The 22,784-nt window shown below is 46.5% G+C and overlaps 1 protein-coding gene across 1 annotated transcript; it reads right to left on the bottom strand.

Moving 5' to 3' along the window:
• Nucleotides 1–2,549: 2,549 nt before the first annotated feature.
• CCN3 (cellular communication network factor 3) lies at nucleotides 2,550–22,186 on the bottom strand. Its single transcript, XM_040354905.1, has 5 exons — nucleotides 22,049–22,186; nucleotides 14,583–14,796; nucleotides 10,642–10,893; nucleotides 6,556–6,770; nucleotides 2,550–3,084 (listed from the first exon to the last, which is right to left on the bottom strand). Exons 1-5 carry the CDS (start codon nucleotides 22,103–22,105, stop codon nucleotides 2,785–2,787), a joined length of 1,038 nt encoding a protein of 345 aa, XP_040210839.1. The 5' UTR covers nucleotides 22,106–22,186; the 3' UTR covers nucleotides 2,550–2,784.
• Nucleotides 22,187–22,784: the final 598 nt, after the last annotated feature.

The following is a 22,784-nucleotide window of genomic DNA, read 5'->3' as shown; positions in this document are numbered from 1 at the left end:
GCAGCGCGGGGAACATTACAGACAGCTTTCGTTTGAATAGTTGTTTTCCAACGCCGCGCGTAGACACTCCCCCTTGGACGGATCTGTCCAATCGCGAGCAAGGGGAAGTGTCTATGCGTGGCAGGGAAAACAGCTGTTCAAACGAACACTGTCTGTAATGTTCCCGCGCCGCGGTGATTAACAGTAGGTGGATGCATATACAGGGGACATGGCTGGACATACAGGGGACATGGCTGGACATACGGGGACATGGCTGGACATACAGGGGACATGGCTGGACATACAGGGGACATGGCTGGACATACAGGGGACATGGCTGGACATACAGGGGACATGGCTGGTTATACAGGGGACATGGCTGGACATACAGGGGACATGGCTGAACATACAGGGGACATGGCTGGACATACAGGGGACATGGCTGGATATACAGGGGTCAATACATTGTCAATAAATGATTTTTGGCAATTACAATGATTTTATACCGATTTTTAATCAAAAATTAGGGGTGCGCCGTATACACGTGTGCGCGTTATACTCGAATAAATACGGTAATTCAAATTTATTTCTATGTGGCAAAGATTGGTTCATTGTGATTCCCTTCCATATAAAGTTCCAAGCCAGAGTTGTTTTAGTTTAATAAAGGGAATGTATAGCCTATTCGTGTTTTAGGGATATGTATTAAAAATATTGGCCCGGATTCTCGCACGAGTTACGCCGGCGTATCTCCAGATACGCCGTCGTAACTCTGAGTCCGAGCCGTCGTATCTATGCGCCTGATTCTTAGAATCAGTTACGCATAGATTTGTATTAGATCCGACCGGCGTAAGTCTCTTACGCCGTCGGATCTTAACTGCATATTTACGCTGGCCGCTAGGGGCGTGTACGCTGATTTACGCCTAGAAATATGTAAATCAGCTAGAGACACAAATTCACGAACGTACGCCCGGCCGACGCAGTACAGATACGCCGTTTACGTTAGGCTTTTCCCAGTGTAAAGTTACCCCTGCTATATGAGGCGTACCAATGTTAAGTATGGACGTCGTTCCCGCGTCGAATTTTAAATGTACGTTGTTTGCGTTAGTCGTTCGCGAATAGGGCTGGACGTCATTTACGTTCACGTCGAAAGCATTGGCTTCTTGTGGGTTAATTTGGAGCATGCGCACTGGGATACTTTCACGGACGGCGCATTTGTGCCATTCCTAAAAAGCGTCATTTACGTGGGGTCACATAAAATTTACATAACACAAGCCCACATCTATCACATTTGAATTAGGCGGCTTACGCCGGCCTATTTACGCTACGCCGCCGCAACTTTCGTTTGAGAATACGGCACTTGCCTGTAAAATTTGCGGAGGCGTAACGTAGATAGGATACGGTACGCCCGCACAAAGATACGCCGTTCTACGTGAATCCGGGCCATTGAGTTGATGTAAATAATCTTATCAATTTAAATCTCCCAACTTCCTTTCTGTTTCAAGGGCATCAGACCAAACAGGAAGTCTAAGCAAGTTTCCACCATGTGGACACAAGTTCAAGCAATCTGAGGAATGTTTAGAACATGCCAGGATTTAATTGCTTTCTCTGCCCCCCACAAGGGATATTTCTCCTCACTTCCTGTTTCCCTTACACCATTTAGAACTTCATCTTGTGGCTGAGGTTGGTCTTTAAACCTAATTTCTATAAAATCGTCCACGTTGCTTGGCCCTTAAAACTGAGTTCCACCCAAGAATGGAACTTCCGTTTTAAGTGAAGGTGACCCCCTAACACAAGACATTTGGCATGTCATTTTTTTGGGGGGGGGAGCGGATACCCTCTTTTTAGAGGCATCCAGCTCCCACTTCCTCCTGGGCCTCCACAGCGTTGGAGGTTCACCTCTCCCCCCTCCCTCCGTGCAATCTTCTGGGACATGTTACAGGTCCCAGAAGATTGCCCGTACAATCACAGCGCATGGCATGGCTCGCGCAAGCGCATTCACAGTGCGTGTCCAGCTGAGAAGCAAAAGCCGGACGCCCACAGTCAGAGTTCCGGCGCCGCGGAGAGGAGGGGGAGAGAAGTGGGGCTTCGTTTGCCCCCATCGCTGGACCCTGGGACAGGTGAGTGTCCCATTATTAAAAGTCAGCAGCTACACTTTAGGTAGCTGCTGACTTTTATATGGGTGGAACCAGGGGTGGGCTGACAACTCATGGGGCCCCCCGGGAAATAGAAGATTATGGGGCCCCCCGGGCTTACAGATGGCCACCACGCCAGGAGGCAGGGCAGCTAAAATCTCAGGATTTTCACATCAAAAGCATGTCGGTTTCGGACATATCAGGGACAGAAGTAAAGAAAAAACTGATTTTTACATACTGTCCCTGGTTTTATTGAGCCTGGCAACCCTGATGGGGCCCCCTAGTGGCATGGGGCCCTCGGGCAGTGCCCGAGAGTCCCAATGGTCAGTCCGCCCCTGGGTGGAACTCAGCTTTAATGGAATGTAAGCTATTTTCTATAACATAACATTGACTTTTTACATTCAAAACCGGTATCAAAAGTAAGACAGACACATCAAATTTAAAACATTCCATTTAAATTACCATATTTACCATTTAAAAAAAGTAAAAAAAACAGTCCGTGAATTTTTTTCTTTTGCCTCCTTAAATTATTACTTTAAATATGTGGCAAGTATAAAAATGTTATAATTACACAATGCTTTTTTCCTGCCAACCACTGTACATTTATATCGAAGTTCACCGGCCATCCTATGGCTTGGAGTTTGGAACTTTATGCGTGGATCTCATCTCGTCCTTATAATGGTCTTCTCAGGCCCGGGAACATGGCGTTTTCTGTCTGGAGGAGGCTCGTGTCTCGTGGACAGTGGTAGTGACAGACGCACGTATTAATGAACATCACGGGTTTTTTCATAACTCTGTTTTTGGGACACTGGAACTCCACCTGGGCGGTCCTGGTGCTGTGCGGTGTACAACATCGGCCGTCGCTGCAGCCGCCGCAAAACTTGGGCGTGTAGCTCTGAACGCTGACGCAGTTTTTGTATTCAAATCGCATGGGTTTTTCCGATCTTGTCACCTTTGTGCATTTTTTTCCTTCCTGTAACAGAGGAAGAAAAAATATTTTGTAAGGTAGGTGCACACATTTTTGAATTACTGACATTATGAATACAGATGTCATCCTACATGGAGTTGCATATTTTCTCTATGCTACCCTGTTTCCCCGAAAATAAAACCTACCCCTAAAATAAGACCTAGCGTAATTTTCCAGGAGGACTGCAATATAAGCCCTACCCCGAAAATAAGCCCTAGTTTAAAATCCTATAACCCACTCTATTACAGTAGTACACAATGCACAATGTGTGTGTTTCTGTAGCATAAATGCAGGGAAGAGAGCTCAGGCAGGTCACAAAAGCGCAGATCGGTGCTATAACAAATGTATTTGGCACAATTATATTACAGAAACACACACATTGTACATTATATACTACAGTAATAGAGTGGATTACAAGATTTTACAAGCATTTTAACTAAGTTCACACTGGGGATTCCTAACAGGCAGGTTGAGAGAGGGGAAGAGAAGACCGCACATTACATGGTAAGACCTACCCCAAAAATAAGCCCTACTGTGTCTTTTGTTGCCAAAATTAATATAAGACCCGGGCTTATTTTCGGGGAAACACAGTAGCATTGATTACACCAGTTTCTTCCCATACTCCAAACACATTATGGTAGGTTCAGCAGCTCCTGCCTAAATGAGTCATAGTATATGGATACAAATTGGCTATTCTCATGTGTTAGGCGGCCGCCTAAGGCCTTGCACTCCCAGGACCCTCGCGGCCGCCTAATTTGCCTAAAGTGTGTGTGTGTGGTGAGTTGGAGGGAATGTCTCCCGGTCGGGCCTACGTCTTGCGTCCGGGGCTGCAACTATTTTTCCCACCCAGGGGCAGACTGTCACTAACCACTTGATAACTGCCCGAGGTTGCAGGGTTAGTGTTATCACATTCTGCATAACAGTTCCAAACTCAAGCAAGTTGAGGAAGGTTGTGAAAAGACCTCGGCCCAGATTCACAAAGGACTTACGACAGCGTATCTCCAGATACGCCGTCGTAAGTCTGAATGTGAGGCGTCGTATCTCGGCGCCTGATTCAAAGAATCAGATACGCCAGAATTTGTATAAGATACGACTGACGTAAGTCTCTTACGCCGGCGTATCTTAGGTGCATATTTACGCTGACCGCTAGGTGGCGCTTCCGTTGATTTCTGCGTTGAATATGCAAATGAGCTAGATATGCCGATTCACAAACGTACTTGCGCCCGGCGTATTAAAATACGCTGTTTACGTAAGGCATCCGACCGGCGTAACTTTACCCCTCATAAAGCAGGGGTAAGTCATGTTAGGTATGGACGTCGGAAACGTTGGAACAGCCGTCGTATTTTAAGTCGTTTGCGTAAGTCGTCCGTGAATGGGGATGGGCGTAGGTTACGTTCACGTCGACTAAACATTGAGCTGGCGTAAGTTAGGGAGAAAATTTGACGTGATACTGATTAGATTAGGATCATTAAGTGTATGGCACATTGAATGATCTTTTTGATTTCGTATTTTGAGCCCCGAAACACATTGTACATTGTATGCTTTCTAGTTGTGAGCCAACACCAATATTACAAGATTTTGGACTCCAAGATCTTTGGTTTGGCACTCTCAGTAGATTTTTACATCTGGATCCAAAAACTCTGTGTCCTATGCCCCGTACACACGTGCAGGATTTCCGACGGGTAAAGTTCCCATTGGAAATCCCGGGGGGAAAGCCGAGAACCTGCTTGGTCAGTCTTTCCCCTACACAGGGCCTGTTTTCCCATAGGAAAACTGCCAAAAACCGTCAGGCAAAAGTCCGCTAGTTCTCTTTTTTTTGTCCGGCAGTTTTTGGGCAGTTTTCCCGTTGCAAAAACTGCAAGGAGCATACATACGGCCGGGATTCCCGGCCAAAAGCTCTCCTTACAGTTTTCCCGTCGGGAAAACCGGCCGAGTGTACGAGGCTTTAGTATTTGGTAGAGTAGGGGAAGGCAATTTTCTGTGTCCCTGTTAGGCCTCGTACACATGATCGGTTAAACAGAGGACAACGGTCTGATGGACCGTTTTCATCGGTTAAAACTGATCGTGTGTGGGCCCCATAGGTTATTTAACTACTTGCCGACCTGCCGCCGGCTGGCTCCCCTGCGCGAGAGCCCGTAGCTCTACGTCGGCTCTCTCGCAGGCTACTAGGGCCCCCCGCTCGCCCCCGAGTCCCGTGCGCGTGCCCGGTGGGCGCGATTGCTCGTTACAGAGCGGGGACCGGGAGCTGTGTGTGTAAACACACAGCTCCCGGTCCTGTCAGGGGGGGAAACGCTGATCCTCTGTTCATACAATGTATGAACAGAAGATCAGTGTTTCCCCTAGTGAGGCCACCCCCCCCCCACAGTAAGAACACACCCAGGGACATACTTAACCCCTTCCCTGCCCCCTAGTGTTAACCCCTTCACTGCCAGTGGCATTTTTATAGTAATCCAATGCGTTTTTATAGCACTGATCGCTATAAAAATGCCAATGGTCCCAAAAATGTGTCAAAAGTGTCCGAAGTGTCCGCCATAATGTCGCAGTACCGAAAAAAAAAAACGCTGATCGCCGCCATTACTAGTAAAAAAAAAATATTAATAAAAATGCCATAAAAATACCCCATATTTTCTAAACGCTATAACTTTTGCGCAAACCAATCAATAAACGCTTATTGCGATTTTTTTTTACCAAAAATATGTAGAAGAATACATATCGGCCTAAACTGAGGGAAAAAAAGTTTTTTTTATATATTTTTGGGGGATATTTATTACAGCAAAAAGTAAAAAATATTCATTTTTTTCAAAATTGTCGCTCTATTTTTTTTTATAGCGCAAAAAAAAACGCAGAGGTGATCAAATACCACCAAAAGAAAGCTCTATTTGTGGGGGAAAAAAGGACGCCAATTTTGTTTGGGAGCCACATCGCACGACCGCGCAATTGTCAGTTAAAGCGACGCAGTCCCGAATCGCAAAAAGTGCTCTGGTCTTTGGGCAGCAATATGGTCCGGGGGTTAAGTGGTTAACCATCAGTTAAAAAAAGCCAACTTGCTTTAAATTTAAAAATCCACGCATGCTCAGAATCAAGTCGACGCATGCTTGGAAGCATTGAACTTCGTTTTTTTCAGCGCGTTGTCGTGTTTTACGTCACCGCGTTCTGACACGATCGGTTATTTAACCTATGGTGTGTGGGCGCGACGGACCATCAGTCAGCTTCATCGGTTAACCGATGACAACGGTCCTTCAGACCGTTCTCATCGGATGGACCGATCGTGTGTACAGGGCTTTACAGTTTTTCTCTCCACTTCTGTCTGGTAAAACCATTGTCAAGAGGACAGGAAGTGAGGGGAAATCTCTCTATCGGAGCACCGGATAGCCGCAAAAACCTGACTGGAGCTCAAACCCTTACCCACCAAATCCAAAAATTGAACATACATTTTAACATACATCTTAAAAGCTAAATGACACTATCGGCCATTACCTTTCCAAGAAGCCCCTGTTTCTCCTCCTCGCAGGGTCGCACCATACACAGGCGGACCTGCTTCTGCATTTCACACCGATGATTCCGATTGGACACCCGGTATGAGTGACCGATGCCGCAAGTCTTGGAACACGCACTCCACTCTGTTGTCTGCGTGATGCAGTTGCTGCCCATGTCAGACGCAGCGACCCCTAAAGTGGCTTCAGGCCTGTAGGCTGTAAAATACAAAAAAAAGGATATTGCTGTGTTAAAGTGGAACGGATGGTAAATATTCAAAGAATAACCTTTTCATCAGTGTAGAGAGTTCATTAAAATCTTTTCTAAACATAGACTTGTTTGAGGAGTTCTGATAATTATTGGATATGGTTGGTTGACATGTTTGATATCTTGCCTTTTTGTACAATCCGCATATCTTAAATAAAGATTTAAAAAAATATATACATTTTCTAAGTCTGTTTTATCCCCTCAACACCATTCGAACACCTACAGTATATTTGTTTGTGTTTTGTGAAGGGAGGGCTACCAGCACTGTGACTGCACTGTCACCAGCACCTCCCGGGTCCAGACATATAAGCCGGTAGGACCGCTTCTAATCACCTGATCACTGTGACAGCCAATGACAGCTCTTCTGGGCTCTACTACGACTACAAACATCAAATAATGTACACATATGTGGTATCACCATGCATGGTAATGGTAGGAAAACGTATTTTGGGTTATGTGTTGGTGGTGGGTCAAGAAATATCCTAGAATTCAGTCCTGAAGAAGCGGATCATCCACAAAACACGTAAACTGATTAGGGAACAAGTGTTTATGGAACATTTTTAAATATCTTCATGTTATTATATGAAAACAATGGCCCGGATTCACAAAGCACTTACGCCGACGTATCTCGAGATACGCAGCGTAAGTCTGTCTATGCGCTGTCGTATCTGTGCGCCGTGCCCACAATCTGAGATACGCCTAAAAATTGGCTTCCTGCGACCGACGTAATTTGCCTACGCCGTCGTATCGTGGGCGCATATTTACGCTGGGCGCATTTTCCGCTCCCATTGATTTTCTATGCACATATGCAAATGAGGGAAATACGCCGATTCACAAACGTAGTTGCGCCCGGTGCATAATTTACGCGATTTGCGTAAGTCATACGTCCGGCGTAAAGTTATTCCCCATATAGGAGGCGCAAGTCATGCAAAGGTATGGACCAGGGAACACAGCCGTCGTATTTTACGTTGTTTACGTAGTACGTGAATAGGACTAGGCATAGGTTACGTTCGTGTCGTAGGCAGTGATTCGACGTATCTTAGGCAGTAGTTTCGACGTGATTCTGAGCATGCGCACTGGGATGCGTCCACGGGACGGCGCATGCGCCGTACGTTATTTGTAACTTTATGACGCTCAGTCCTTCATTTACATGGGGTCACGCCTCATTAGCATGTCTCACGCCCACTTCCGCCTACGCTGGCTTACGCTGAGGAAACCCAGCGTATCTTTAACAGCGACTGGGGGCGAGTGCTATTCGATACGCTACGCCGGCATAAATATGCGCCAATGTATGTGAATCCGGGCCAATGTCTTTTAGATTGTTTTGTAACAAAACAGGCGTAAAGTTATTCCCCATATAGGAGGCGCAAGTCATGCAAAGGTATGGACCAGGGAACACAGCCGTCGTATTTTACGTCGTTTACGTAGTACGTGAATAGGGCTAGGCATAGGTTACGTTCACGTCGTAGGCAGTGATTCGACGTATCTTAGGCAGTTGTTTCGACGTGATTCTGAGCATGCGCACTGGGATGAGTCCAATTAGTTCATTATTTGTATTCTGTTGTGCAATCACCTATTGGTCATCCCTGAACTCCTTTTTTTTTTTTGACATTTAATGGCAAGAAATATAACGCTAATTAAAATTATATATATTTTTGGGACAGTTTTCCTTTGATCAAATAAATAAATAAATCAGGAGATGTCTATTAAGATTTACCACTATATGAAGACCCAGTTTGTCAGAGGCGTGTAGGTAGGCTAACGATATGTGATCACTGTGATTGGCTGTCACAGAAATCACCTAATCTGGGGCATATACCCGTGGCTTGCATACAGTGACTGTGAGCTTGCAAAAAAAAGGGAGATGGTCGCACTTCATGACATGATCTTTAACGGCTTGCTGACCAGCCGCCGTCATACTGCTGCAGGTCGGAACGATCCCGCGAATCGACGCAGCTGTACGTCAGTCCCTTTAAGCGGGGTAGCAGGCACGCGCACTGCACAGCGGGGGGGCCGATGCTCGAGGCCGGCGGTCGCGATGACTGCCGGCCACGTGCGATCGCGGGCACGAGAGGCAGAATAGGGACGTGTGTATGTAAACACACACATCCCAGTTCTGTGAGGAGAGGAGAGAATTCCTACGAGCTGAGAACCACGATCTGTCATCTCCTATAGTCAGTCCCATCCCCCACAGTTAGAACACACACATAGGGAACACGGTTAACCCCTTGATCGCCCCTAGTGTTAACCCCTTCCCTGCCAGTGACATTTACATAGTAATCAGTGCTATAAAAACATTTTTATAGCACTGATCGCTGTATAAGTGCCATTATGATTTACATACCTGAGATCGAAGCCCCCGCAACGGTCCTCGTTCCCCTCCTCCGTCACCGCCATCTCTCCCGGAGCGACTTCCGGGTATCGTGGCTCCGGCACTGTGACTGGCCGGAGCCACAAAGACGTCACTCCCGCGCATGCGCACGGGAGCTGCCAGTCACGGCACGATCGCCTTCAGAAACGGCACTCTCAGTGCCCCTGTGCCTTTGTCTATGGCGCATGCACCGTAGACATCGTCTTTTTTGCAAATATCTCCTTAACCGTGGAGGCTTAGGAGATATTTCTTGCACCTACAGGTAAGCCTTAATTTAAGCTTGTAGGTAAAAGTGGTCTTTAAGGGTTTACAACCACTTTAAAGACTGGTACACACTACAACATTTTTTCGCACAAAAAATAACTTACGGCTTCGGTCGGAGCCGATGTACTAACCACCCGACATTAGTACAGCGATCTCCCCCGTTGGGCTGTTGTTCTAGCATGGGGGTGGCCTCTCCGCCAGAACACTCCAATCAGTGCTCTCTTCCATTGGCTGAGAGTGCTGATCGGGAGTCAGTCGGCTGTTACACATGAGCCAAATGTCGGCTGTTTTGTTTTTTTAACCGGCCAATGTCTCCCGACATTCGACCTGTGTGTATCTGGCTTAAGTCAAGTGGGCAATGAGGGCCAGATTCACAAAAGAGATACGACGGCGTATCTCCTGATACGCCGTCGTATCTCTGTGATCCGCCCGTCGTAACTATGCGGCTGATTCATAGAATCATAGATCTTAGGATGCAATTCTAGGCCGGCCGCTAGGTGGCGATTCCATTGCGGTCGGCGTAGAATATGCAAATTACTAGTTACGGCGATTCACGAACGTACGCTTTACCCGTCACTCTAACTTTACGTCGTTTCCGTCGAGATACGCCACATAAAACTAAGGCTGCCCTCTAGGTGGACTAGCCAATGTTAAGTATGGCCGTCGTTCCCGCATCGAAATTTGAAAAATCACGTCGTTTGCATAAGTCGTCGGTGAATGGCGCTGGACGCCATTTACGTTAACGTCGAAACCTTGCGACGTCATTTAGCGCAATGCACGTCGGGTAATTTGACGGACGGAGCATGCGCAGTACGTTCGGCGCGGGAACGCGCCTAATTAAAATGGTACCCGCCCCATTTGAATTAGGCGGGCTTGCGCCGAGCGGATTTACGTTACACCGCCGAAAGTTTACAGGTAAGAGCTTTGTGAATCAGGCACTTACGCTGTAAACTTGCGGCGGTGTAACGTAAACGGGATACATTACGCCGCCGCTGCGCAACGTAAATGTACCTGAATCTGGCCCTTAGTTGCTACTAGTAAGTGCAATTTTCCGTTGTTTTTTTTTGCCTTTAATCGACGGGATAAAAAACTGATAACCAGTAAAACATTGTAAAATCCCTTAATGCTTTTAAAGCTATCTGCAAAAAAAAATAATAATGTTGAAATATGACTATTGAGAATCTCACCGGCCATTGCAAAACCGCCAATCGACACCTCTTCTCTGGAATCGCAGATCCACTTCTCGCAGCACTCGCCGGGCACTTTCACTTTGATTGGGTTGGGGCACTCAAGACTAGGCAGCAGTAGGTCATTGTTGCATCTGGGAACACAGCTGATCTGCCCGTCCTGGCATGTACAGTGATATTTACAGCTGGGCTGGAAGGTTTCACCACTGCGATAAACCACATCATTGAACACACATTTGTCGGCTTCCAGGGCTGGAGAATGAAGGAAAAAAAGAAATACAGTGACTCACTGGACCCAACAGTGTATATACTAAATCCACCAATTGTAAGGTAAAACACAAATGTACTGTAAAACATTATTATTCTACAAATTCAGTGGGTATTCCATATATACATACAGATAGGACCAGGGCAAAGGGGAGGGCAGGATGGGAAGCTGCCATGGGCCCAGCTCCACAAACCAGTGGGGGGGGGGACTGCTTTGGGGAGCACCTTACTGAATGCCTGCCCCAGCTCAGAGGTGGCCAACTACTGAACTGCGACCTCCCTTCTACCGGACCATGTATTCTGTCTGCTCTAACACCTACTGCTTAGGCACTTTGCTCCAACATGCCCACTCTTTCTGCTCCCCTTGCCTCAACCACCTACAGCCAACACAAAACACACTGGGCTAGATTCAGGTAGATTTGCCCCTTATTTACGGAGGCGCAGGGCAGCGTTTTTGCCCTGCGCCCCCGCAAATTTACTGCGCTACCCGCGATTCACGGACCAGTAGCTCCGTAAATTGGGTGTGCGCTGTGTAAACTTGCCCTGCGTAAGGGCGCCTAATGTAAATGATCCCGTAGGGGGCGGGAATCATTTAAATTAGGCGCGCTCCCGCGCCGAGCGTAGAGCGCATGCTCCGTCGGGAAACTTTCCCGACGTGCATTGCGGCAAATGACGTCGCAAGGACGTCATTTGCTTCAAAGTGAACGTGAATGGCGTCCAGCTCCATTCACGAATCACTTACGCAAATTATGTAAAATTCGAACGTCGCGACGCAGGAACGACGGGTATACTTTAGCATTGGCTGCCCCTGCTATTAGAAGGGGCAGCCTTACGCTAAACACGCCGTACGGAAACAACGTAAATTGCGTACGCAGGGCTCGCGCAACATTGTGAATCGGTGTTAGTATGCAATTTGCATACTACACACTGAGCACAATGGGAGCGCCCCCTAGCGGCCATCGCAAGAATGCAGCCTAAGATATGCGTGGCATAAGAGCCTTATGCCGCGCAGATTTTAGACTGCAGTCGGCGTTACAATGTTCCTGAATCAGGAGCATTCGTAACGCCGGGGCAAGTAAGCAATTGCGCTGTGTAACCTATGGTTACACAGGCGCAATTGCTACTTGAATCTGGGCCATTGTGCCTAAGAAACCCCTCACCCACTCCCAGCTGCTAGAAAGCAAGTGATTGTCTCTCTCCAAGTCAACTATGGTACGGTGTCCAGACATCCCCAGTTTTTAGAAATGCCACTGGGGGAAAAAGTGTCCCCGGATTCGTTCCCAGCTCTCCAATGGCATCCCTCGCCTGGGTGGATAACCTGCCTGGCAATATTTTTCTTGGGATGCACTCCGGCTTTACTTCTTTTTGACCTCTACACTCTGTGCATTTATTTTGCATGGATTACCCACTTCTGAACTCTACACTCTGTATTACATACTCTTTACCTAGAGAAGATTAGGCTCAGGTTTTATATAACCATACCCCTTTAAGCCCCTTCCACTGTTAAAGGGATTGTAAAGGTTCCTTTTTGATTTTCTAAATAGGTTCCTTTAAGCTAGTGCATTGTTGGTTCACTTACCTTTTCCTTCGATTTCCCTTCTAAATGTTTTTTTTCTTTGTCTGAATTTCTCACTTCCTGTTCCTCCTCCGTAAGCTTTCCCCCATCATCTGAGCCGTTCTGGCTGGGGGTTAGTCAGCATGCTCGCCCCCTCCCTTGGGACTACATCCCTGCGGGGAGACGCTGTGAACGTTCATATTATCTCCCCGCAGGGATGTAGTCCCAAGGGAGGGGGCGAGCATGCTGACTAACCCCCAGACAGAACGGCTCGGATGATGAGGGCAAGCTTACTGAGGAGGAACAGGAAGTAAGAAATTCAGACAAAGAAAAAAAACATTTAGAAGGGAAATGGAAGGAAAAGGTAAGTGAACCAACAATGCACTAGCTTAAAGGAACCTGTTTAGAAAATAAAAAAACGAACCTTTACAACCCCTTTAAATGACTCCTGTCTAAATGGGCCCTAGTATGCGAGATAGGTACCTTAGATTGTAAGCTCCTTGACAGGAGGGACTGATGTGAATGAATAGTATAGTAAGAGCTGTATGAATGCCTTTAATAAATACTGTATTTCCGGCGTATAAGACGACTTTTGGCGTGTAAAATAATGCCCCAAATGTCGAAGGTCGTCTTATACGCCGAGTACCTGTGGTCAGACGGCGGCCATACATGATTCAAAAGCCGCGCCTCCTCCTCCAGGCTGTTCCGTGATAGGCGGAACACTCGTTTTCCCAGCAGAGCCTCTGTTTAGTGTTCAGCCTATCACGGATGCCTTCTCATCCTCACCCTCGGACGAGAGGACATCCGTGATAGGCGGACCACTGAACAGAGGCTCTGCTGGGAAAACGAGTGTTCCGCCTATCACAGCCTGAGGAGGAGGCGCAGATTTTGAATCATGGATGTCCGCCGTCTGACATAATGTGCATACAGGAGAAGGTAGGTAGAACATCGAGGCATGTTGGTAATGGCACAGTGAGGCATGTTGGTAATGGCACAGTGAGGCATGTTCCTAATGGCACAGTGAGGCATGTTCCTAATGGCACATTGAGGCATGTTGGTAATGGCACAGTGAGGCATGTTGGTAATGGCACAGTGAGGCATGTTCCTAATGGCACAGTGAGGCATGTTCCTAATGGCACATTGAGGCATGTTGGTAATGGCACAGTGAGGCATGTTGGTAATGGCACAGTGAGGCATGTTGGTAATGGCACAGTGAGACATGTTGGTAATGGCACAGTGAGGCATGTTCCTAATGGCACAGTGAGGCATGTTGGTAATGGCACAGTGAGGCATGTTGGTAATGGCACAGTGAGGCATGTTGGTAATGGCACAGTGAGGCATGTTCCTAATGGCACAGTGAGGCATGTTCCTAATGGCACAGTGAGGCATGTTGGTAATGGCACAGTGAGGCATGTTGGTAATGGCACAGTGAGACATGTTGGTAATGGCACAGTGAGGCATGTTCCTAATGGCACAGTGAGGCATGTTGGTAATGGCACAGTGAGGCATGTTGGTAATGGCACAGTGAGACATGTTGGTAATGGCACAGTGAGGCATGTTCCTAATGGCACAGTGAGGCATGTTGGTAATGGCACAGTGAGGCATGTTGGTAATGGCACAGTGAGGCATGTTGGTAATGGCACAGTGAGGCATGTTGGTAATGGCACAGTGAGGCATGTTCCTAATGGCACAGTGAGGCATGTGTAACGGCACAGTGAAGTAGGCAATGGCACCGTGAGGCATGTAATGTAATGGCACAGTGAGATCTGAAAAAAGCCTGTTTATGTCAGCGGTTGTTCCTGTCAGCGGATGTTCTGGCTACCCCTCAGCTTCCAGACAGACTAGTAGGAAGGGGGTCGTCTTATACGGCGAGTATATCCCAAAACCAACATTTTAGCTGGAAAATTAGGGGGTCGTCTTATACGCCGGCAAATACGGTACATGTTACGTCAACAGTTTCGAAAAGAAAGAGCTCCCTCTTAGTAGTGCTTCCACAAATATCTATATTTAAAAGCAGTCAGGAAGTAAAAGAGAAAGATAACTGTTTGCTATAGGCTTTGAACTGTCCTTGTTCAGTAAGAGGTTTGCAGCTATATTGATTTTACCAAGTTTGACTTACCCATGCAAATGCCAACATCGGCCCTGAGATCGGCGCTGAAGTCACAGAATAGCCCCTCTTGGCACGGGTACACTTCTGAGCAGCTCTCCCCATCTTGTCGAGCGCATACGGGACAGCAGGCACAGCCATCTAATGCAATTGGTACGTTGGGGGCACACCTGGGTGGGTCTTCTGGGCAAGGTCCACATTGCGAAGGGCATCGCTGAGAAACCACCTGCAAGGAAAATATTCCCAACGTGAGCTTCAAATAATATTAGTTATGGACAGATGGGGTATCTCTTAAAACAGGTGCAGGTAATTCCTCCACAATAGTCTTCATGGTTCTGTTGGTGTTCTTTAAAATTAAAAATAGCCATATTTCTACATTTCTTCCTCGGATGTGACAGCACTAAGCGGCTGCATTGCATTTAGCCACTGAAGGAAGTGCACACAGCAGGCTGACAACATTGGCCCAGATTCAGGTACATTTGCGCTTTATTTGCGGAGGCACAGGGCAACGATTTTGCCCTGCGCCCCCGCAAATATTTTGCGCTGCCCTCGATTCACGCAAATCATTTAAATTAGGCGCGCTCCCGCGCCGAGCGTAGAGCGCATGCTCCGTCGGGAAACTTTCCCGACGTGCATTGCAGCAAATGACGTCGCAAGGACGTCATTTGCTTCAAAGTGAACGTGAATGGCGTCCAGCGCCATTCACGATTCACTTACGCAAACGACGTAGATTTTAAATATCGCGACGCGGGAACGTGGGTATCCTATAGCATTGGCTGCGCCTGCTATTAGGATGTGTAACCTTACGCGAAACCCGACGTACGCAAACTACGTAATTTGCGTACGCAGGGCTCGCGCAACGTTGTGAATCGGTGTTAGTATGCAATTTGCATACTATACACAGATCACAATGGGAGCGCCCCCTAGCGGCCAACGCAAGAATGCAGCCTAAAATCTGCGTGGCATAAGAGCCTTATGCCACGCAGATTTTAGGCTGCAGTCGGCGTAGCGATGTTCCTGAATCAGGAGCATTCGCTACGCCGGAGCAAGTAAGCAATTGCGCTGTGTAACCTATGGTTACACAGGCGCAATTGCTTCTTGAATCTGGCCCATTGCTGATAATTGGAAGGTAGTGACCTACTGTTGTCAGCCTGCACCAGGAAGTGCTGTTACTGGCGGGATCTCCAGGTAGGTAGCCTTGCAACAGATTTATTAAAAAATGATTTACTTAGGGCCGGTTCACTCCAGGAATCGCTCAGGCACGCATTGTGAATTTCTTTGCAATTCACGTGCAGTTCTGTGCGATTTCAGCCCATTCATTGTGAATATGCACTGCACCGCACAGCACCAAAAGTGCATGCCCTACAATACTCACTGCAACCGCATTCCATGGTACTTTTGAACCATTCGATCTGGTGCAGGCACACACAATGCGTTTGCAACCTATGTTTGGGGTGCCATTAATATTAATAATGACACCCGCTGCAAATTGCAACTGCAGTGCATTTTGTACGTGGTGCAGGAAACGCGAGTTGCCACTACCGCGTTCTAAAGTGAAACAGCCCTTAGCCCTAGTTCACATCGAAGGCGGCTTTGAAATCGTGCAACTTCATCTTAAATCGCACAATTTCAAAGCCGCATTTCAGTGCGACTTCAGGTCCGACTTGAAAGACATCTGTAAGGCGTCATGCACTGATGTCTATTGAAGTCGCACCCAAAGTCGCCAGAAGAAGTGCATAAACCACTTTAGCAAATCGGTGCAGCGCTGCAAAGTCGGTGTCGTACCAATTGGATCAGTGCCATTGGCGGTAATAGGCTGCGACTTGTCATGGGATTTGATATGTCAAATCACATGATAAATCTCTCCAATATATAAATGAAGACTAATGCCTCGTACACACGACCGGTTTTCCTGGCAGGAAAAGTGCCATGAGAGCTTTTGGCCGGGAATCCTGGCCGTGTGTATACTCCTCGCAGTTTTTCCAACACAGTTTTTCCCAGTGGGAAAAAAGAGAACGGCCCGGATTCACAAAGCACTTACGCCGACGTATCTCGAGATACGCCGCGTAAGTCTAACTATGCCCCGTCGTATCTGTGCGCCGTACCCACAATCTGAGATACGCCTAAAAATAGGCTTCCTAAGACCGACGTAACTTGCCTACGCCGTCGTATCGTGGGCGCATATTTACGCTGGGCGCATTTTCCGCTCCCATAGATTTTCTATGCACATATGCAAATGAGGGAGATACGCCGATTCACAAACGTAGTTGCGCCGGCGCATAATATACGCGGTTTGCGTAAGTCGTACGTCCGGCGTAAAGTTGTTCCCCATATAGGAGGCGTAACTCATGCAAAGGTGTGGACCAGGGAACACAGCCGTCGTATTTTAAGTAGTTTACGTAGTACGTGAATAGGGCTGGGCGTAGGTTACGTTCACATCATAGGCAGTGATCCGTCGTATCTTAGGGAGTAGTTCCGACGTGATTCTGCGCATGCGCACTGGGATGCGTCCACGTACGTTATTCGTATCTTTATGACGCTCAATCCATCATTTACATGGGGTCACGCCTCATTTGCATGGCTCACGCCCACTTCCACTTACGACGAGTTACTTACTAAGAAACCCAGCGTAGATTTGGAGGCAAATGCTTTGTGAATACTGGCCCAGATTCAAGAAGCAATTGCGCCTGCGTAACCATAGTTACGCAGCGCAATTGCTTACTTGCCCCGGCGTAACGACTTCTCCTGATTCAGAGTGCTTGTTACGCCGACTGCAGCCTAAGATATGCGTGGCATAAGGCTCTTATGCCCTCATATCTTAGGCTGCATTCTTACGTTGGCCGCTAGGTGGCGTTCCCGTTGTGGTCAGCGTATAGTATGCAAATTACATACTAACGCCGATTCACAACGTTACGCGAGCCCTGCGTACGCAGTTTACGTTGTTTGCGTACGGCGGTTTTTGCGTAAGGCTGCCCTTGCTAAAAGCAGGGGCAGCCAATGCTAAAGTATACCCGTCGTTCCCGTGTCGCGAGATTTGAAATTTATGTTGTTTGCGTAAGTGAATCGTGAATGGCGCTGCACGCCATTCACGTTCACTTTGAAGCAAATGACGTCCTTGCAACGTCATTTGCCGCAATGCACGTAGGGAAAGTTTCCAGACGGAGCATGCGCACTACGCTTGGCGCGGGAACGCGCCTAATTTAAATGATTCCCGCCCCCTACGGGATCATTTAAATTGCGCGCGCTTACGCCGTGCATTTTGCCGGAGCTCCCACGCAATTTACGGAGCTACTGCTCCGTGAATCGAGGGTAGCGCAGAAAATTTGCGGGGGCGCAGGGCAAAAACGGTGCCCTGCGCCTACGTAAAAAATGCGCAAATGTTACTGAATCTACCCCATTGTGCTTGCCTCTCTGCGCTGCGTCGGCGTATTGTATATTAGATACGCTACGCCCGCATAAATTTGCGCCGATGTATGTGAATCCGGGCCATAATGTTTTTAAGCCGGCAGTTTCCCTATGGGGAAAACCTGTGGTGGAGCATTCAGGGGGGAAAAAGTTACTGAGCAGGTTCTCGGTTTTCCCGACTTTTTACCGCCGAGAAAACCGATCGTGTGTACAAGGCATTAGAGTGGAATTATAGGCACTTTTTATATTGGGTACATAAATGGAGGTCAGTTTTTTTTTTTTTTTGCCATTTGTGTCCCATTAGGGAGAATTCTCTTCTCTTCCTGTCCCAAAGCCAAGACAGGAAATGAGAGGAAATCCTCCAAAGTGAGGGAATCTCTGGTTGTCACCTCCAGAATTTTCTGATAAAATGAATAAAGCCAAATTTATAAATAAGAAACATAAATAATAATAAAAATATAATATATATATATATATATATATATATATATATATATATATATATATATAATTTACATTTCACATCCGTTTTGCATGACATGTGAACCAAACTGTCTTTCTATGCAGCCAGTTCATATATGTGCAGGCCGGCCGCAGTGTGATTTTGAAAAGAGTCAGGTGCAATTTCTTTAAGTGAGGTTCAGGTGCGATTTTCGGTGGCATACACTTTACAAATTCGCACCTGAACCACTGAAAGAAATCGCACCCGATTCTTTTTACAAATCGCACTGAAACCAGCTCTGCAAATATGTAAACCTGATCTTCCAGCCTGCGGACTTGAAGGTATTGGTACTCATGCAAATGCTTAGTATCGGCACCGATACCAATACCGGTATCAGTATTAGTGCAATGCTAATTTCCATACGCTTTAAGAACCCCAAAATATTTGAATTTAAAGAGATTGTAAAGGTTCATTTTTTATTTTCTAAATAGGTTCCTTTAACCACTTAAGACCCAGACCAAAATGCAGGTAAAGGACCAGGCCCCTTTTTGCGATTCGGCACTGCGTCGCTTTAACTGACAATTGCGCGGTCGTGGTTCCCAAACAAAATTGGCGTCCTTTTTTCCCCACAAATAGAGCTTTCATTTGGTGGTATTTGATCACCTCTGTGGTTTTTATTTGTTGCGCTATAAACAAAAATAGAGCAACAATTTTGAAAAAAAAATAATATTTTTTACTTTTTGCTATAATAAATATCCCCCAAAAATATAAAAAAAAAACGTTTTTTTTTCCTCAGTTTAGGCCGATACGTATTCTTCTACCTATTTTTGGTAAAAAAAATCGCAATAAGTGTTTATCGATTGGTTTGCGCAAAATTTATAGTGTGTACAAAATAGGGGATAGTTTTATTTTATTTTTATTTTTATTTTTTTACTACTAATGGCGGCGATCAGCGATTTTTTTCGTGACTGCGACATTATGGCGGACACTTCGGACAATTTTGACACATTTTTGGGACCATTGTCATTTTCACAGCAAAAAATTCTATAAAAATGCACTTATTACTGTGAAAATGACAATTGCAGTTTGGAAGTTAACCACTAGGGGGCGCTGAAGGGGTTAAGTGTGACCTCATATGTGTTTTTAACTGTAGGGGGCGGGGCTGGACGTGTAACGTCATTGATCGCCTTTCCCTATATCAGGGAACAGACGATCAATGACAGCGCCACAACGAAGAACAGGGAAGGTGTGTTTAAACACACACCTCTCCTGGTTCTTCAGCTCCGGGGACCGATCGCGGGACTCCGGTGGCGATCGGGTCCGCGGGTTCCGCGGCTGCGGTCACGGAGCTTCGGACCGGGTCGCGACCCACAGCTGGGCTTTTAACAATCACGTTCAGGTACGTGATTGTGCCCAGCCGTGCCATTCTGCCGACGTATATCGGCGTTAGGCGGTCCTTAAGTGGTTAAGCTAGTGCATTGTTGGTTCACTTACTTTTTCCTTCGATTTATCTTCTAAATGTTTTTTTTCTTTGTTTTCTTTGTCTGAATTTCTCACTTCCTGTTCCTCCTCAGTAAGCTGTTCTGGCTGACTAACCCCCAGCCAGAACGGCTCGGATGATGGGGGCAAGCTTACTGAGGAGGAACAGGAAGTGAGAAATTCAAAGAAAAAAAACATTTAGAAGGGAAATCGAAGGAAAGGGTTAGTGAACTAGCAATGCATTAGCTTAAAGGAACCTATTTATAAACTAAAAAACAAACCTTTGGTTCACACAGCAGCGGCACGACTTCGGGGGCGACTCTGCAAGTCGTCCTGAGGACGACTTCAGAAGCGATTTGCAAAACGACTTCTGTATAGAAGTCAATGCAGGTCGCCCCGGGCCGCCCCCAAAGTCGTACAAGAACCTTTTTCTAAGTCGGAGCGACTTGCGTCGCTCCTATTAGAACGGTTCCATTGCATTGAATGGGACGCGACACGTCAGGCGGCTGAGCCGCCTGTCGCGTCGCCTCAGTGTGAACCGGGTCTTACAATCCCTTTAATAAAATCAAATTTATAAATATGAAAAATTATAAGCAAGAAATAATATTAACCAATAAAATGATCCCTTTCATCACTGTATCGCTCTTCGGACAGCACTGGAGTGATGAAAGGATAAATCTTATGCCGCGTACACACGATCATTTTCCGGCATGAAAAAAACGTCGTTTTTGAAAAACGTCATTTAAAATGATCGTGTGTGGGCTACACATCGTTTTTCGGCTTCTGAAAAACGACAAAAAAAAAATTCGAACATGCTGCATTTTTTAACTTCGTTTAAAAAAAAATTGTTTTTCAGGTTGTAAAAAATGATCGTGTGTGGGCTAAAACGACGTTTTATACCCGCACATGCTCAGAAGCAAGTTATGAGACGAGAGCATCTGGTAAAACTACGTAATGGAGTAAGCACATTCATCACGCTGTAACAGACAGAAAAGCGCAAATCGTCTTTTACTAACACGGAATCAACTAAAGCAGCCCAAAGGCGAATAGAACTTCCCCTTTATTGTGCCGTCGTACGTGTTGTACATCACCACGCTTTGTTCATCATTTTTTAAAAACGATGGGCCCGGATTCAGATAGGAGATACGACAGCGTATCTCCTGATACGCCGTCGTATTTCTGAGTGTGGGCCGTCGTATCTATGCGCCTGATTCAGAGAATCAGTTACGCATAGATTTCCCTAAGATCCGACCGGCGCAAGTGTCTTGCACCGTCGTATCTTAGGCTGCATATTTACGATGGCCGCTAGGTGGCGCTTCCGTATAGTTACGCGAGGAATATGCTAATTAGGTATTTACGCCGATTCAGAAACGTACGTCCCGCCGGCGCATTTTTTTACATCGTTTACGTTAGGCTTTTTGCGGCGTATAGTTACCCCTGCTATATGAGGCGTAGCTAATGTTAAGTATGGATGTCATTCCTGCGCCGAGTTTTGAAAATTTTACGTCGTTTGCGTAAGTCGTTCGCGAATAGGGCTGGACGTCATTTACGTTCACGTCGCATCCAATACGTCCTTGGATCAATGCACACTGGGATATTTCACGGACGGCGCATGCGCCATTAAAAAAAAAACGTCAAAAACACGGGGTCATCTTAAATTTAAATAAAACACGCCCACAACATTCCCATTTGAATTAGGCGGGCTTACGCCGCCACACATACATTACGCCGCCGTAACTAAGGGCGCAAGTTCTTTCTGCATACGGAACTTGCGCCCAAAGTTACAGTGGCGTAACGTATCTAAGATATGTTACGCCCGCAGATAGATAGAGCATTCTATCTGAATCCGGGCCACGGTGTGTAGGCAACATCGTTTTAATGATGAAGTTGGAAAAACTTCGTTTTTTGGACATGCTGAAAAACAAAGTTTTTTTCATGCCGAAAAATGATCGTGTGTACGCGGCATTACTGGATTCCACTTACGCCATATAATCATTTTTTGCTGGTTCAGGAATTTGGTTTGTGAACGTTGCCATAGAAAATACATTTCATAAAGTCATGCATATCCTAAAGGTATTCAGAATCCCATACAAGTCTTTTCGGGATTAGGAAGTTAATTGTAAAGGTAATAAAACTTTTAGGTATCACTTACTTTATGAACCAGAAAGAGGGTGCAGAGGGCTTGGAGAAGGTTCCTTCTGGAGAACATGATGTCCCAGCCTTGGAGCTCAGTACTGATACCTTCAGTGCTTCTGGAAATAAGTGCCTGAGATGTCTACATCCTCCCCATATATAGAACGCGGCTCCATCCAGTGGCATCCTATTGGTGGACAATCCTGAAATTGGGCAGCTTTCGGAAGGATGACGATTTTCCAAATTCCTGCCGCCCACTACATTTTCCCAAACAAACACTGCAGTCTACGGACGCTAGATGGCAAGCTGATGTCCCACAAGAGGGGAAAAAGCTGCATGTAATACTCACCAGAAGGAATGTATTTTCCATCCAGCATAGGGAAGTGACAGAGGAACTGATTACTCATCTGTACAAGAGGAATGCCTGTTATAAGCACATCTCCAGACGTCTCGTACAGTCTGAGAGGACAGGCAGGCGTAATCTACTGTACTCCTCTTATTACTTATTATTCTTATGTAACCTCTAGACAATGAGAACACTATTTCCAACCGTTCAGGACTGGAAATAAAAAAGATGATCTGAATTTTTGGTTGCAGCTACATTTAACGCAAGCCTCAACACCGACCCTTGCTGCGTAAAGATGCGCCATTTGGTTGCATTATCAGCGATAAGTCTTTAGGCTAAGTTCACACCTAAGTTCAGGAATGTGAGTAAAAGTACGCACTTTACCAACATGCACAGAAATGCACTGCTC

Source organism: Rana temporaria, chromosome 5 (genome assembly GCF_905171775.1).
Source record: "Rana temporaria chromosome 5, aRanTem1.1, whole genome shotgun sequence".
In the NCBI taxonomy this organism is placed as follows: Eukaryota; Metazoa; Chordata; class Amphibia; order Anura; family Ranidae; genus Rana; species Rana temporaria.
The sequence above is the reverse complement of the archived record's forward strand: the minus strand, read 5'-3'. Positions and strand labels throughout refer to the sequence as shown.

Bases quoted from the DNA above. Each gene is read 5' to 3' on its own strand.
- CCN3 (XM_040354905.1), bottom strand. From the start codon at position 22,105: ATGTTCTCCAGAAGGAACCTTCTCCAAGCCCTCTGCACCCTCTTTCTG. The intron at 6,771-10,641 runs GTGAGATTCTCA...TGTATTTTACAG, and splicing joins TGGCGGTTTTGCAATGGCCG to CCTACAGGCCTGAAGCCACT. The intron at 3,085-6,555 runs GTAATGGCCGAT...CCTCTGTTACAG, and splicing joins AACAGGGGCTTCTTGGAAAG to GAAGGAAAAAAATGCACAAA.